The sequence below is a fragment of the Eurytemora carolleeae genome, unplaced genomic scaffold (genome assembly GCF_000591075.1).
Source record: "Eurytemora carolleeae unplaced genomic scaffold, Eaff_2.0 scaffold285, whole genome shotgun sequence".
Classification (NCBI taxonomy): Eukaryota; Metazoa; Arthropoda; class Copepoda; order Calanoida; family Temoridae; genus Eurytemora; species Eurytemora carolleeae.
This window is the reverse complement of record NW_019396196.1, coordinates 1-14,611: the sequence shown is the minus strand read 5'-3', so window position 1 is coordinate 14,611 and position 14,611 is coordinate 1. Positions and strand designations below refer to the sequence as shown.

The 14,611-nt window shown below is 29.1% G+C and overlaps 2 protein-coding genes across 2 annotated transcripts; both read right to left on the bottom strand.

Moving 5' to 3' along the window:
- Nucleotides 1–1,767: 1,767 nt before the first annotated feature.
- LOC111697859 (uncharacterized) lies at nt 1,768–6,524 on the bottom strand. The gene is made up of 6 exons (XM_023467994.1): nt 6,512–6,524; nt 5,888–5,925; nt 3,999–4,161; nt 2,464–2,546; nt 2,224–2,296; nt 1,768–1,772 (listed from the first exon to the last, which is right to left on the bottom strand). The coding sequence occupies exons 1-6, from the start codon at nt 6,522–6,524 to the stop codon at nt 1,768–1,770; spliced, it is 375 nt and encodes a 124-aa protein (XP_023323762.1).
- Nucleotides 6,525–8,410: 1,886 nt separating this feature from the next.
- On the bottom strand, nt 8,411–13,401 carry LOC111697876 (salivary glue protein Sgs-3-like). Its single transcript, XM_023468009.1, has 5 exons — nt 13,271–13,401; nt 12,484–12,537; nt 11,278–11,529; nt 9,758–9,825; nt 8,411–8,489 (listed from the first exon to the last, which is right to left on the bottom strand). Exons 1-5 carry the CDS (start codon nt 13,325–13,327, stop codon nt 8,411–8,413), a joined length of 510 nt encoding a protein of 169 aa, XP_023323777.1. The 5' UTR covers nt 13,328–13,401.
- Nucleotides 13,402–14,611: the final 1,210 nt, after the last annotated feature.

Below are 14,611 nucleotides of genomic sequence, written 5' to 3'. Positions count from 1 at the left end.
CTAATCCTTTGANGGGGGGGGGGGGGGGGTTTAAATTATCATTCTAACAATAATGGCAAGGAAATTAAATTGCGGATTTCAATTATCATTTCCAAATTTTATATTTCCAATTTATTGTGAATATCAAAGAAGAAAGCTTGTGCAGTATCTAAATGATGAACAGTCAAAATTGATATACGTGGCGACGATTTTGGCTGTCAATTCTCCATGGATATAACAATTAAATTATTTGGTTTAAAAAGAAATAAACGTTTTAAAGTTAAAAATATGAGGTTCATGTTGAAAATTAAACATTATAACATCAAAAAAGGAAAGAAACTTTAAATTCATAGAAAATTGGGATTAAGAAAATTTTACAAAAAGTGAATTATCGATATTTGAAAATGGAAATTTATAAAGAAAATTTCTATTTTTTCACAAAGAGAGACTGATAATAAACATAGGCTGTTAAGAGTACTGAAAGGGACTGCACATGCTGTAAGCATAATTCAATGTGATCCTTCACACAAAGAGGGCCATGCCCAATTCACAACAGTACCCTTGTGGAAGATATTTCTTTTTATCTAGACTTAAAAATGTTTAATTCAGATAATTTCTAATTTTTTCATGCAGTAGAATGCCCTAGTGACATTTGAAGAGAAACCAAAGTTCCAAAAATAGAAATATCTAGTTCATACTTGATCAGACAAAGCTTTTAAGCCGGAGAATTGGACATTTCCTTTTTTCACGGAGGTTCACTTGTAATTACGCTTACAGTCCCTTTAATGAGTTTATTTGGCTGAATCAAAAATCATCACTTTTTACAGTGTGTCTTCTTTTCGTACATTTAAAGAAAAAAAACAATTAAATTACGTTTCCCCAATTTTCCTTATTGAATTGAAGGATTTTTAAAAATAGAAAAATATCAAAAATTCTTTTATAAAGTGATATTTTTGAGTTCTAATCGACCATATACAGTCTGATTAATTCTGACAATTTTGAAACAGCTATTTCTCTGCCATTTAATGGAATTTTTACAAAAAAAACACAAATTCAGTTTTCCTATGCACCAGTATTTCGAAAAAACGTTTCACGCGCAGTTTCACCTTTCTTTAGGTAGGCGGATTAGATAAAACAAATTTTGCACGAAGATAGCCAAGGTTAAGAGCTACCTCAGAGTTTTTAAAATTCGTCGATACCTCCTTTAGTTAAAGAGTTATTACTGTTCAAAGTCAACCCGGCCGAAATACTTCTAAGAGTTTTAGTTAAATTTTGCACTAAAGCTGAATTATGCATTTGAGATAATGGCGGTCATTTTTAACACTTGTTAAAGAAAAAGAATGAATCCAGTTATAAAAAAAACGTTCATATTTTGATTACTCAAATTTTTTACAGATTGTAAAAATTCCAAACAATTACAAAGTTTTAGCAGTTTGAAAATTGACAAGATTAAAAGGACAGGCCCTATATCTTGCATTCTGGGATCACCATGTCACAACAATCTGTAACCAATCTTTTCATCTGTTTGGCGTTTATTGGGTATACAAACAAACAAAAAAATAAAAAAAACTCGCGTTAACCTCTTTTATACAGATTTTTAAATATGTTTGAAAATTTTGAAATCAACAAATAGTTTTAAACGCCCGATTAATAACGACTTTCTCTGATAAAGTATGAAGTTGATAATTTTGAAAACTGATTTTTAATTGAGGTTTCTTGAAGATACTAAAATGACTTGAGCATTTCTACTGCAGGAAAACATATGGGAATTTTCAGAACTAAACACTTTTAACCTGGAAAAACAAAACTTTATTCCACATACTTGATCAGACAAAGGTTTTAAGGGTACCGTTGTAAATTGGCAATTAACATCTATGCATGAAGGGTCAGTTGAAATTATGCTATGCAGTCCCTTTACAATTGTAAATAATTTTCCAAAAAACCGAGGAATTGAGTCTTTGACACCAACTCAAATTTTCTGATCCTTATGATCCTGATGGTGTAGCCTTTGAAATCTAAAAATTAGATTATTTGATCTAACAGAATGTATAGTTTGAAATATATCTAAGGTCTACGACATTTAGTTGCAAAGATATGGGGATTTGAAAATCAGAGTTGGTGGCAAAGACTCAATTCCTTTTTGGCTTAAAGAAATTACAATCTTGCCTTTTGTCTCCCAAAATATACTATTGCGATTGATAAAGCCTAATAAATAATAACATCAAATTATGATTTTGTATTTACCTAGATGCGTTGCGTGAGGTGTATTTTCAGGTTTATATCTCATTGTTTTATTCTTGTTAGATTTCATTAACACCTAAAGTACAGAAATAAAATTCATTTTTTTTTCTTTTACAAAAAATTTTAATCTTGCATTTGAAATGAATTTTTTATATTAAATCTCTTCAAAAAATATCTTTTTGATTCAATTTCTAAATTTTAAGGTTTGATCTTTTTGTATTACAAGTTTTTAAATGTCCTCACCTTGTTTTTGTCTGGTGTACTGTACTGTCTGTTTACAAGGTCAGTCAGTATAAAATTGTACCGCTGCACAAACTTATCATCTACTGTAAAACAAAACTATAAGTTAGCGATGATTTTGCTCCAACTCTAATTTTATAAACCATATATCTTTGCAACCTGATAAAAACCAAAGTTATTCAAAATTATGATTGTTTAATAGTTTGAAATAACAAAATTTCATGTTTGAAAGAAATATGAATAAACGCATAAGAGATATCTAACCATTTTTACATTTCGAAGAATACTTATTTATGATTTTTATATGCTTTTTTATCAAAATTGTGCCATTAACTTGAAAAAAATGTTCTACAAGATTTAAATTTTTTACCATCCAAGAAAATGAAATTGTATCGATACAAAAAAATCTTTAATTCCCGTTTACAATAATTTTGTTTTCGAAAATCATATTGAACCTTAACAAATATTCATAGTTGTTACAAATCTTTAATGCTTACAAAATGATATAAAAATTTGGTACATATATTTTGATATATTTTGATTGTTTGAACAAAATGTTTTCGTATTTTACTTTACGTATTTACAGTAGAAAGTACAAGCTTTAGTAATGATATTGACAAACAAATATCGTGAAAATTTCTAAATATAAAAATATTTAAATTTGATAAATGATTTTGGGATATTTGAATTATAATTCATAAAGTTATTTTTTGTTTATCAATTAATTAAATATTGTCATACAAAAGTATTGCAAAGAATTGCTAACTTTAAATTTGTTATATGATGACATGAACACTTAGTTATGAGGTTTAAAAAAGAACGGCTAATCTATTATGCAACTGTCTTGTGTTATTTTGAAGGATAATATGTTTTTTTGGCAGGGATTTTTTTCTTTTTCCTTTTGTTTGAAGTTTAAATTCAAGAGTTTTAATCAGGAACGTACATGAGTGATCAAAAATCTTGAATTTAAACCAAAAACAAACAAAAAAGTAAAATTTACAAAAAAAATCCCATTAACACAACTGTTGGATTTTTAAAATTATTCAATTCAAGTTTCGTAAAAATGTGCGATTTTTTTTATTAAAATCCGCGAATTAAAAACGGAAACCTGCTTTGTTCTTCGGAACACATAAGAAACTTGTTTTACCCAAGATCATGAAACTGTGAGTAAAAATGCGGGATAAAAATTCTCTCAAAATTGAATAAAAGACTAATATTCTCAGCTTTTAAGATTGGATCTATAGCTGATCCCAGTTTTGTTTAAGAAGCATTAATTAGTCTTTTTTCTTTAAGCCATTTATCAGGATATTTTCAAGATATCGCTATAGCTTTTCTAACTTAAAAAAAACAAATATTTCTGACAATTTCCTCCATTGTTTCTGTAGAATGTTATCCGCAAGGCACATTTTAGAAAACTAATTTTCAGAAGAGTTTTTATGATCAGACAAAGCTTTTGAGGGCACCGTAGATCCATTTGACATGCCACTCTTCAAATTAAGGGTGACATGAAATTACGTTTACAGTCCCTTTAAACTGACCTGTCATTGTGTTCAAAAGGTTTAGATTATTGAGTTGGTTTCTTATAAGTGAGTTCAGCAGTTTAGCATCAGGGTTGGAGAAATATTCCTTCTTCGTCAATTCTTCAAGAACTTTTAGAAATATACGTTTCTTCCTCTCCTTATCCTTATCCAAGGAAAATTTCTAAAAATAGAATTGTATTTTTTTTATTTCGCGATAAAGTATGGATGTTTTTTTGATAGAAGTTACAAATTTTATCCTTACTAGATAGATGGGCATCATTTTTGTGAATTAACAACATTTTTAAAACAACATTTTTTCTATAAACGTTGGTGACGTTTAAAAGAAAAAAAACCGAACGACTGGAAGGAAAAGACTATCGGTTTTCAAAAACAAACGAAAAAAAACGATCTAAATTCGTTCGAGCAAACCTAAATAAAAGATTTTACTTAATGATTATTTAGTGAGAAAACGAAAAAAATGAATTAAAAATAAAAGATAATTTTGAGAATTAAGAAAATGAAGTTTTTAAGTGAATAAAAAAATGGTTGTTTACGAACGATGAACGAACGAAATGAAACAAAAATCGAACGTGCCCATCCCTATACTATGAATCAGAAACTATTATTCGATTTTTAATTATTTCGCAAAAAAAAATAAAAAAGGAGTTTATACTTTTATCCTTGTTACAAGGAAAAGTAAATAGAAGTGAAATGCAATCGAATTTGACATGCAAAAAAATGGTGGCGAGGCACCTATCTACAAATATAGTTTTATTGGTAAACGAGACTCGCAATAGCTCAGATAACTTGTATACAAATGGAAAGTATACAATATGTTTATAGATGTCTCTCCATTCACCTTGAAACCGACAAAGAAGAGTTTTCTGCTTGAAGCTATTTAGGCAGGAGGTTCATCGTTCATGAACGACACATTTTGTTATTTTTTTTAATCGTTAAACAAAATATTTTTTTTCGTTTTCAAAATAATCATAAATTTTCCATTTATTTTGTTCAATTTCTCAGTGAACGATTTTTCAGTAAAATAATTCGTTCAGTAAAATCGTCCTTTCAGTAGAATTGTTCTTTCAGTAAAATCGTCCTTTCAGTAGAATTGTTCGTTCAGTAAAATCGTCCTTTCAGTAGAATTGTTCGTTCAGTAAAATCGTCCTTTCGGTAGAATTGTTCGTTCAGTAAACTCGTCCTTTCAATAAAATTGTTCTTTCAGTAAAATCGTCCTTTCAGTAGAATTGTTCATTCAGTAAAGTCGTCCTTTCAGTAGAATTGTTCGTTCAATAAAATCGTCCTTTCAGTAGAATTGTTTGTTCAGTAAAATCGTCCTTTCAGTAGAATTGTTCGTTCAGTAAAATCGTCCTTTCAGTAGAATTGTTTGTTCAGTAAAATCGTCCTTTCAGTAGAGTTCAGTAAAATCGTCCTTTCAGTAGAATTGTTCGTTCAGTAAAACTGTTCTTTCAGTAAAATCATTTGTTCTGTAAAATCGTTTGTTCAGTAAAATTTTTTGTTCAATAAACAATAGCTCAGTAAAAACGATAGTTTTTTCAAAAGCTTCTTGATGGACATCGTTTGTTTAGTAAAGAAAATCGTTTTTGTCAAAATCTGATAGAATAAATTTGCTCATTCAGTAAAAAACTATCGTTTTTTCAAGTTTGTTTGAAGTAAGTTTTTGATTTTTTCCCTTTCCCTACCTCTGGCTTAATATTTTTATTAATTTTACCATTATGTAAATACAGCAAATATTGAAATTATCTCTTTCCCTTGAATACCTCTTAATAAAACGTATGTATAAATCCTTGCTATACTGAAATTGTTTAAAATTGATATTTTAATTGTCAATTTGTGAGATTTCTCCTGCTTGTTTGAAGTATTTCATCTTCATGAAATAGAATTACCTTTAGCAAATCCTGGAATTCTTCATATACACTTGCAACTGTTCAAAACAAAAATAATGGTCTTGCTGGATTAAAAAAAAAAAATAACAGACATTCGATCATAACTGAAATACATGAAGTTGGAAACCATGCCGAAATAAAATGGTTTCCAAAAATAGAAGTAAAAGCTCAATAAGACAAATTTTCTATATATTGTTAAAGTTTAATTTTATTTATATAATGGAAAAATGTATAGAATGGTTGGATTTAAAAAAATAGTTTTTGACTTTTAAACCCAAACAAACAAAAAATACTGTAAACTGTTTTATTTTAAGTATGAAGAACTTTTATCCTAACTGAAAATATATTAAAAAAGACACAAAAATGTCAAAAACCGAACTTTATAATTGAATATCTACAGTCTATTAGTCATGATCAACTCATAATTTTGCCTTTAATTCAATAATAATGTTGTTTTAATAGACGTTGCATAAAGAAAACATAAAAATATTGGTTTAGGTGAAACGAAATTAAACCAAGAAAATGCAAATATTAATTGATCAAAGAGTGGTTTCGAGTAAATGCTTTGCTTTTAAAGTAAAAGTTTTGTTTTTATTTTTCTTAAAATTCTTCTTTCGTCTAAACATTCATGAAGCATCTTCAAACTTTTATTTTATTTAAGTTTTCTTTCTTTTGTAGTAAAAGCAGCCTGCAACATCCTACTCTGTGAATTTCACTGTTTATTCAACTTAATGTTAAAAGGACTGTCTGCGTGACAAAGGAAAACTATAAAAATTTAAGGAAACTAGGCTTTTAGGGCGCTTCGCGCCCATCTTATATTTAAACTTAAAATTGTGGCTTTATCTGTGAGCTTCTTCTCTTTGTACAGTATAAAACACAAACAAAAAGCTTGCGGATTTCTTAATATTTTTTCGCGCATTTTCAAAATTTTACAAAAATAAAAAACTTTTAAACGCAAATTTTTTTAATTTCGATCATTCATAAATGATGTCCCACACAAAATTTCGGCCCGATCAGTTCAGCTGTTTTGACTTTTATTGGATACAAACAAACAAACAGACACCCAGACACCACGACAAGCCAAATTTATATATTTAAGGAAACTAAGAAAAACTAAGGAAATCTAAGGAAAACTAATCAAATCTAAAAGGAAAACTACGACAAAGTTAGGAAAACTAAGGAAAACTAAGAAAAACTGAGAAAAATTAAGAAAAACTAAGGAAAATTAAGGAAAATTAAGGAGAACTAAGGAAAACTAAGGAAAACTAAGGAAAACTAAGGAAAACTAAGGAAAACTAAGAAAAACTGAGAAAAATTAAGGAAATCTATGGAAGACAAAATAAGGAAAACTAAGGAAAACTGGAAAATTAAGGAAAACTAAGGAGAACTGAAAACAAGGGAAATCTGAGGAAAACTGAGACAAACTAAGAATAATAAAGAAAACTAAGGAAACCTAAGAAAAACTAGGGAAATCTAGGTAAAACTGAGGAAAACTAAGGAAAACTAAGTAAAGCTTAGGAAAACTAAAGATATAATGAGGAAAACTAAGGAAAATTAAGAAAAACTAAGGGAAACAAAGGGAAACTAAGGAAATCTAGAGAAAACTGAGGTAACCTAAGGAAAACTAAGGAAAACTAAGGAAAACTAAGGAAAACTTAGGAAAACTATGGAAAACTATGGAAAACTAAGGAAAACTAAAGGAAAACTAAGGAAAACTTAGGAAAACTAAGAAAAACTAAGGAAAATTAAGGACAACTAAGGAAAACTAAGGAAAACTAAGGAAAACTAAGGGAAACTAAGGAAAACTAAGGAAAACTATGGAAAACTATGGAAAACTAAGAAAAACTAAGGAAAACTAAGGAAAACTTAGGAAAACTAAGAAAAACTAAGGAAAATTAAGGAAAACTAAGGAAAACTAAGGAAAACTAAGGAAAACTAAGGAAAACTAAGGAAAACTAAGGAAAACTAAGGAACTAAGGAAAACTAAGAAAAACTAAGGAAAACTAAGGGAAACTAAGGAAAACTAAGGAAAATTAAGGAAAACTAAGGAAAACTAAGGAAAACTAAGGGAAACTAAGGAAAATTAAGGAAAACTAAGGAAAACTAAGGAAAATTACGGAAAACTAAGGAAAACTAAGGAAAACTAAGGGAAACTAAGGAAAATTAAGGAAAACTAAGGAAAATTAAGGATAACTAACTCAAATTGTCTAATAACTATATCTTTGTAATATGACTAGATTATTTGGTCCAACAGAATTGGGTGGCAACGATATATAGATTAGAAAATCAAAGTTTGTGGCAAAAATTTGCAAATAGACAAAATTTAAAACCCTTTTTTGATTTATAAAGAATTGAAGTCTTAACACAGAATTGAATTAGCAAACAAGAAATTTGATAAATTGGCCTTTCATGCTATCTTATTTAAATCCTTGTTCAACTAGTATGTAACAATTTAGTTACTTGTCCATGAGTTTAGTTTTTATCTATGACTTGCATGCAGGGAAATGAAAAGAGAAATACAATCTAAAATTTTTTTCCTTCAGAGAGGGTTGGAAGTCTTCTAGTAGGAATAACGTCTACTGGAAGCTCTGTTGTTGTTGAACTGAAACAAAGAAAGGTTATGAATTTTCTTGATAAATCATTCTCACCACTACAAATATTTTGTTTTCCAAGAAAAAAATATTTTAGGAAAATATATGAAAATTTTTTCTTGGTAAATGACTTTTATTGAAAAATAAACGTTTTTTTTGAAAAGTTTAAAAGTTGAGTGGGATATGTATATTTGAGAATATTTTAGAGATTTTGTTAAATATTTAGTTTTGTCAGGTTTCGTTTCTAAAAAGTAAAATATGACACTTTATCTGCTTATTTTTGGTTGAATTTGTTTATTTTCACAATGTTACAAATTTCAATTTTATAACGAAAAAAAGGTTTAAAGTTTTTATTTAAAAACTAAAGACAAATAATATAAATTAACATTCTCCTCTAAAAAACTAGATTTTGGTACGCAACAATTTCTTGGAGGGTTTAAATTGATTTAAATTGTGCTGATTGTAAATGATACATTTTTGTAGTTAGTAAACAAGTTATTTAAAAACAAATACGATCAAACAAAATTATCAAACATTATATTTTCAATTGGCTAATAATAGATTTTCTTTTGTGTTTTATTTTAAGCTGAACCATCATACATTATTATTTTGTATTTTGTGTTTGAAAATAAATAAAAAAGATGTGGAATAAATGTTTTTTTTTCACTTGAAAGATTTTTTAACTTTCGCACTTTTTTAGAAACAATAACAATCTTTTTACATTTTGTAAAAAGGAACCAATCATTCCACATAGCTATCCACATGGTTCTTTTGATAAAACTTATAAGTTTTCAAAATTGTGTTCTGTTGTAGTTTGACTTTAATCAAACTTTAAACCTCTTCCTAAAAAATAAATTCGCAATACGATTCAAAAACGCGCGATCATCTAAACACCTTCGTTTTAGGATCGTATTAGGATAGTTTTAAGGATCGTTTTCGTATCGTTTTCGGATCTTTTTAGGATCGTTTTCGGATCGTTTTCGGATCGTTTTAGGATCATTTTAGGATCGTTTTCGGCTCGTTTTCGGATCATTTTCGGATAGTTTTAGGATCATTTTCGGATCGTTTTCGGATCGTTTTCGGATCTTTTTCGAATCTTTTTAGGATCGTTTTAGGATCGTTTTAGGATCGTTTTATGATCTTTTTAGGATCGTTTTCTTTCACAAAGTCAAATTTTGACGCTGAAAGTCGAAAAAACAAAGTAAAAACAAGCAAACTTAATGTACATCACTATGCATGCATAATAATGTCCATCAAAAAACAAAATTGTATTCTCTACCTGAAGATGTTGTTGTCAAAGCCTGGCTTGATAGTAATCATTGTATCCTGTAAGTACTCTAAACTGTTCTACAATAATAGAAATATAAAGAAATAAATAGAAACTTTCACTTTCAGATTCTTCTTTTCATATTCCAATTCTAGGTTTTCCGGGATGAACACAAAAGATCAAATTACAAATGATGGCATTTGACCAAAAATCAGGAAAATGGTTTTATTTTATAGATTCACAACTATTCACTGAAAAGCTTTGTTTGATTAGGAATTGATGAAATATTTAAAATTTTCTCTTTGAATTTTTGATTTAATTGTAAAGAAATTGAGTCTTTGTCACAAACTCTGCTTTTCTAAACCTTATATCTTTGGATTCCAATGTCGTAGACCTTAGACATTTCAAACTATGAATTCTGTTAGATCAAATAATTTAAGTTTGAAATTTACGACATTGGGTTCTAAAGATATAGGGATTTTAAATTCAGAGTTTGTGGCAAAGACTCGATTCCTTTATGTAAACTGTCACTTTACCGTCTGCTTCAGAAACAGTGGGGGACATAAACAGAATTTAACAGTTGTGAGCTAGAAAAACAGCGATATATTTTTTTGGTCATAAAAAGGTTTTAAGGGCTGTATTGCCTCTCATTAAATGGCAAATTGGAATTATACCAAAAGTTTCGTTAAGACTCTATTCCAATTGCAAAGGAATTGAGTCTTTGCCACAAACTCAGATTTTAAATTCCTATATCTTGGAAACCTGATTGTGTAACTCTTTAATATTAGAAGTTTAGATTATTGTTCTAAAATCAATGTTTGTTACACGGACTCGATCCGTTGTCTTTTATTAAAAACCTCTTATTTTTTCTATACTTATTTTAATACCAGTTTTTTTACTTAGATACATATATCCTCCCTATATTTTAACTCCTATTCCAATTCGGCCAAATATAATTTAAAAAAGGGGCTTCTAATTCCTATTTGAAGATAATAAAATAATAAGCTTGATGGTGTTCAGTGTTCATGTCAAAAAATATTTCGTGACATATTTTCATTTAAAATCTATAAATTAGTTTCTATTTAGGAAATTTAATTTATATTTTACTTTTAAATCCATCAATTTCCAATTTTGCTTTATAGTTTATTTACTTTAAAATTAATTAATATAACTTTAATACTTTTATGTTTATTTTAAGATGCACTATTTTTCATAAAAAATTGTGTACGGATTTTAAAGTGTTTTAGTTTGTTTTCCTCAAAGATTTTAGTAATTTTTACAAATTCTGATTTTTGAGTCCAGCTATTTCTTTACAATCCAATATGTCGTTTACATCATTTAGGTTAAAAAGAATTAGGGTTTAGAGAATTCTAGTTGTGGCAAAGAATATTTGCTTACAAATTATTTTATATTCAATACAAATTGGCTTTGAAAATTCTTCCATCTGGGAACTGACATTTAAGATGATACAACTGTATACATCGACTCCTTGGGAGGATTAATATATATAGAGTATAATATAGATTTCCAACCTGAATGGGCACTGATGGCGGGATAGTTATAACAGGTTTTGTTGTTTTATTAGTTGTTGTTGCTGTTGTAGTTGTTGTTGTTGTTGTTGATGTTGCTCTTGTTGCTGTTGTTGTTGTTGTTGTTGTTGTTGTTGTAGTTGTTGTTTTTATTGTTGTTGTTGATGTTACAACTGCTGTTGCGGCTGTTGTTGTTACGGCTGTTGTTGTATAAATGATTGGACGAGTAAAATAACTATTTCTGTCAGTTGTTTCCTAAATATTTTTAAATTAAAGGGACTGTTTTTGAAATTTTAACTGACCCTTCATTTAGAAAGGGGCATACCCGATTCACTACAATACACTTTAAACCTTTATCAAGTCAATTATACCATTTTTTATCTTACTAACAGAGTTTTGCGTTCTGACAAATTTCTTCATTTGCTAAATTTTGGAAATTTTTTTTTGGAAAATATCGATGCCTTGTTTCTACTGCAGGAAAAGTATATGAATTTTTACAATTAAAAACTTTTAAAATTAGAAAAACGACAAGATTTCTTAATTATTGATCAGATAAAGGTTTCAAGGTTACCGTTTTGAACCAGGCATTGTCACCTTTGCATGGAGGGTCACTTAACATTACGCTTCCAGTCCCTTTCAATTTTAAAACTTTTTTTTCTTTTCCTTTAGTGGTACACTGGTAACTGATAGCTGGTAACTGGTAACAGAATAAAGTCGTCATACTTATTTCTTCAAATCATGAATTAAAAATGGTTGAAGATTTTGTTATTTTCAAGGGAGCCAAAAATGTTCTATGAGGATTTGAAAATAAACAATTTCAAAGGAAATGAGTCTTTGCAACAAAATCTTATTTTCTAATTTTTATATCTTCTTAACCAAATGTCGTAGACCTTAGATATTTCAAACTATACATTTTGTTAGATCAAATAGTCTACGTTTGAAATAAAGGATTACCCTATTATGTTGAATTGAGCGGTTTAAAAATTCGAGTTTGTGGAAAAGGCTCAATTCCTTTAAAAACCTCAAAACAGAATTTCACGATTAAAAGAAATTAAACCAATCACACAAGTCTACGGCTTTAGCGATCGTAAATTAGCGATACAGTCCAAACTAGGACCGCAAAGGTTGGCCCAGCTCGAATATACAAATGTACACCGGTTGTGCGTTCAATGATTAATCAACAATGTTCTGGAAACCACTGTATTATACCTGGTGGACTGGATAATATTCTGCAGTAGAATATTGTTTCTTATTTACAGAATTCTAAAAAAGATATAGCTGTGTCGTGAAAAATTCTTTCAAATAAATGTTTGTTTGATGTGTCTGTCTGTGTAAACTGCTTAACAATCCTTATATGGAGCTAAGTTGAAAGTTTTGAATTGATTCTGTAATTTTACTAAAGGGAGTGTTTGCGAAATTACTTACAATTCACAACGGTTTCCTTAAACGCTTTTTATGACCAAGAATGAATTAGATTTTTAATTTTTAATTTTTTAGTATTTTTTTGGGGTTCTCTTCAAAAGTTACTTGCGCATTTCTGTTGCAGGAAAACGCTGTGGGAATTATCAGCATCAAACGCTTTTAAAGCTAGAAACAGGACGTTATTTACCTATTGCTGATTAGACTAATGGTTCAAGGTGTTGTGAATTTGGCATACCCCTGTTTATATGGAGTTTACAAATACAATAAAATAAGATAACTACAATTAAAATTAAAATCAAAATGAAGATTAAGATTAAAATTAAGATTGAGATTAAAACTAAGATTAAGATTAAAAATTGAAATTAAAATTACATTAAAATAAAATGATATCTGGAAACTCTAGAAAGGTAAAAATAGAAATAATCTGCTTTTCGTAATTCCAAATTGCCGGTAAGGAATGTCAAAAAGAAGAAGAAAATGGAAAAAGATTTAATATTTTTACTTAAATATTTTCTCAATATACTGTTAGAGACCCCCCCCCCCTTTAACACTGTGTGCTTTGTATCGAACTAACCGAAAGTTCTTCGTAATGACGAACAGTATGAACGGATGATAAATATTTGTAAAACATTTATATCATTCTTCTCCCAAATTAATTGAATCGACTTTTTAAAATTACAACTTGATTTTATATGTCGCCTTCCAATTTCAGAGTTTCCTGGTTATCACTGTATCACTAATAGAGGGTGGAAACGTGATGTGGGTGTGTCTGTACCAAAAGAGTGTTTTTAAGGAATACCGAACCGAAGGCGTGTACTGTAGGTATATACAGTACATAAGAATCTTGGTATTTGTACAGTCTAGGAGAATACATTTGTTTATTGTTAATTGTTTACTTAAAAATAAGTTTAATATATATGTAATATATTATTTTTATATTTAAGTCAACACTATAAGCCACATTTTCATGCAAAGAATATAATTTAATTAAAGTTTACAATAAACTACTCGTTATTTAAGTTTTATTATAATTGACGACATTGTTCTGCAATTTCCTTGACTGTAGTTATGTTGTGTGTCTGTACCAAAAGAGTGTGTGTAAGGAATACCGAACTCGTCTGCAAAGCATTGCGACTTTCTCATGTCAGACCAGTGCCATTTCCTTTCCCTTTATTCCTATTCCCTGATCACTAACCTTCTTTATTTTTTCCCACCAGGGCCAAGTATTTTCTTTATCTTCGTCTTCGACTGAATCCCCTGTGCTCCCTGCACCAACACCATTCTTAAACAAGAAATATATGTAAAATTATTCATATCAAGGGCAGCCGTAGTACATTTGAATTTCCGATCCGGGTCAACCTTTCCGGTCCCAGTTTGTACTGCACTGCACGGACATTGGGTTAATGAAGAAGACAATCAAAAGTGCAACAAGGTTGGTGTTTTTCAGATTTTATGCTTCTTATAGGTTGAATTTACTTTTACTAAATGGGCAGAGGTGCGTGATATTTAATGATGTTTGTAAAAGGAAGATTTAAAGGAAATGTAATTTCAAGTTGTTTTTTATGTGGTATGTCTAAATCACAATGGTAACCTTTAAACCTTTTTCAGACTAATTCTGTGGATTATATCATCGTTTTTTTAACTTAAAGGGAGTGTTCGCGAAAAATGAAAGGGAATATAGGCTTAATGCGATAAAAAAGCGCTTTGGATCGCTACTAATCTTACTTCTATCTGTTGCGTCTATAAGGAGAAAATTGTTAAAGACGTTTCATACCGAATAACTTAGCGGCCATACAAATTCAGAAAATTGCAACATACTACTTAGGCCGTAAAAAATCAATTTAATTTCAAAGAAATCATTCAGATATTACAACCTATAGTCATCGATTATCTTTCGCCACATTTGTATATAGTT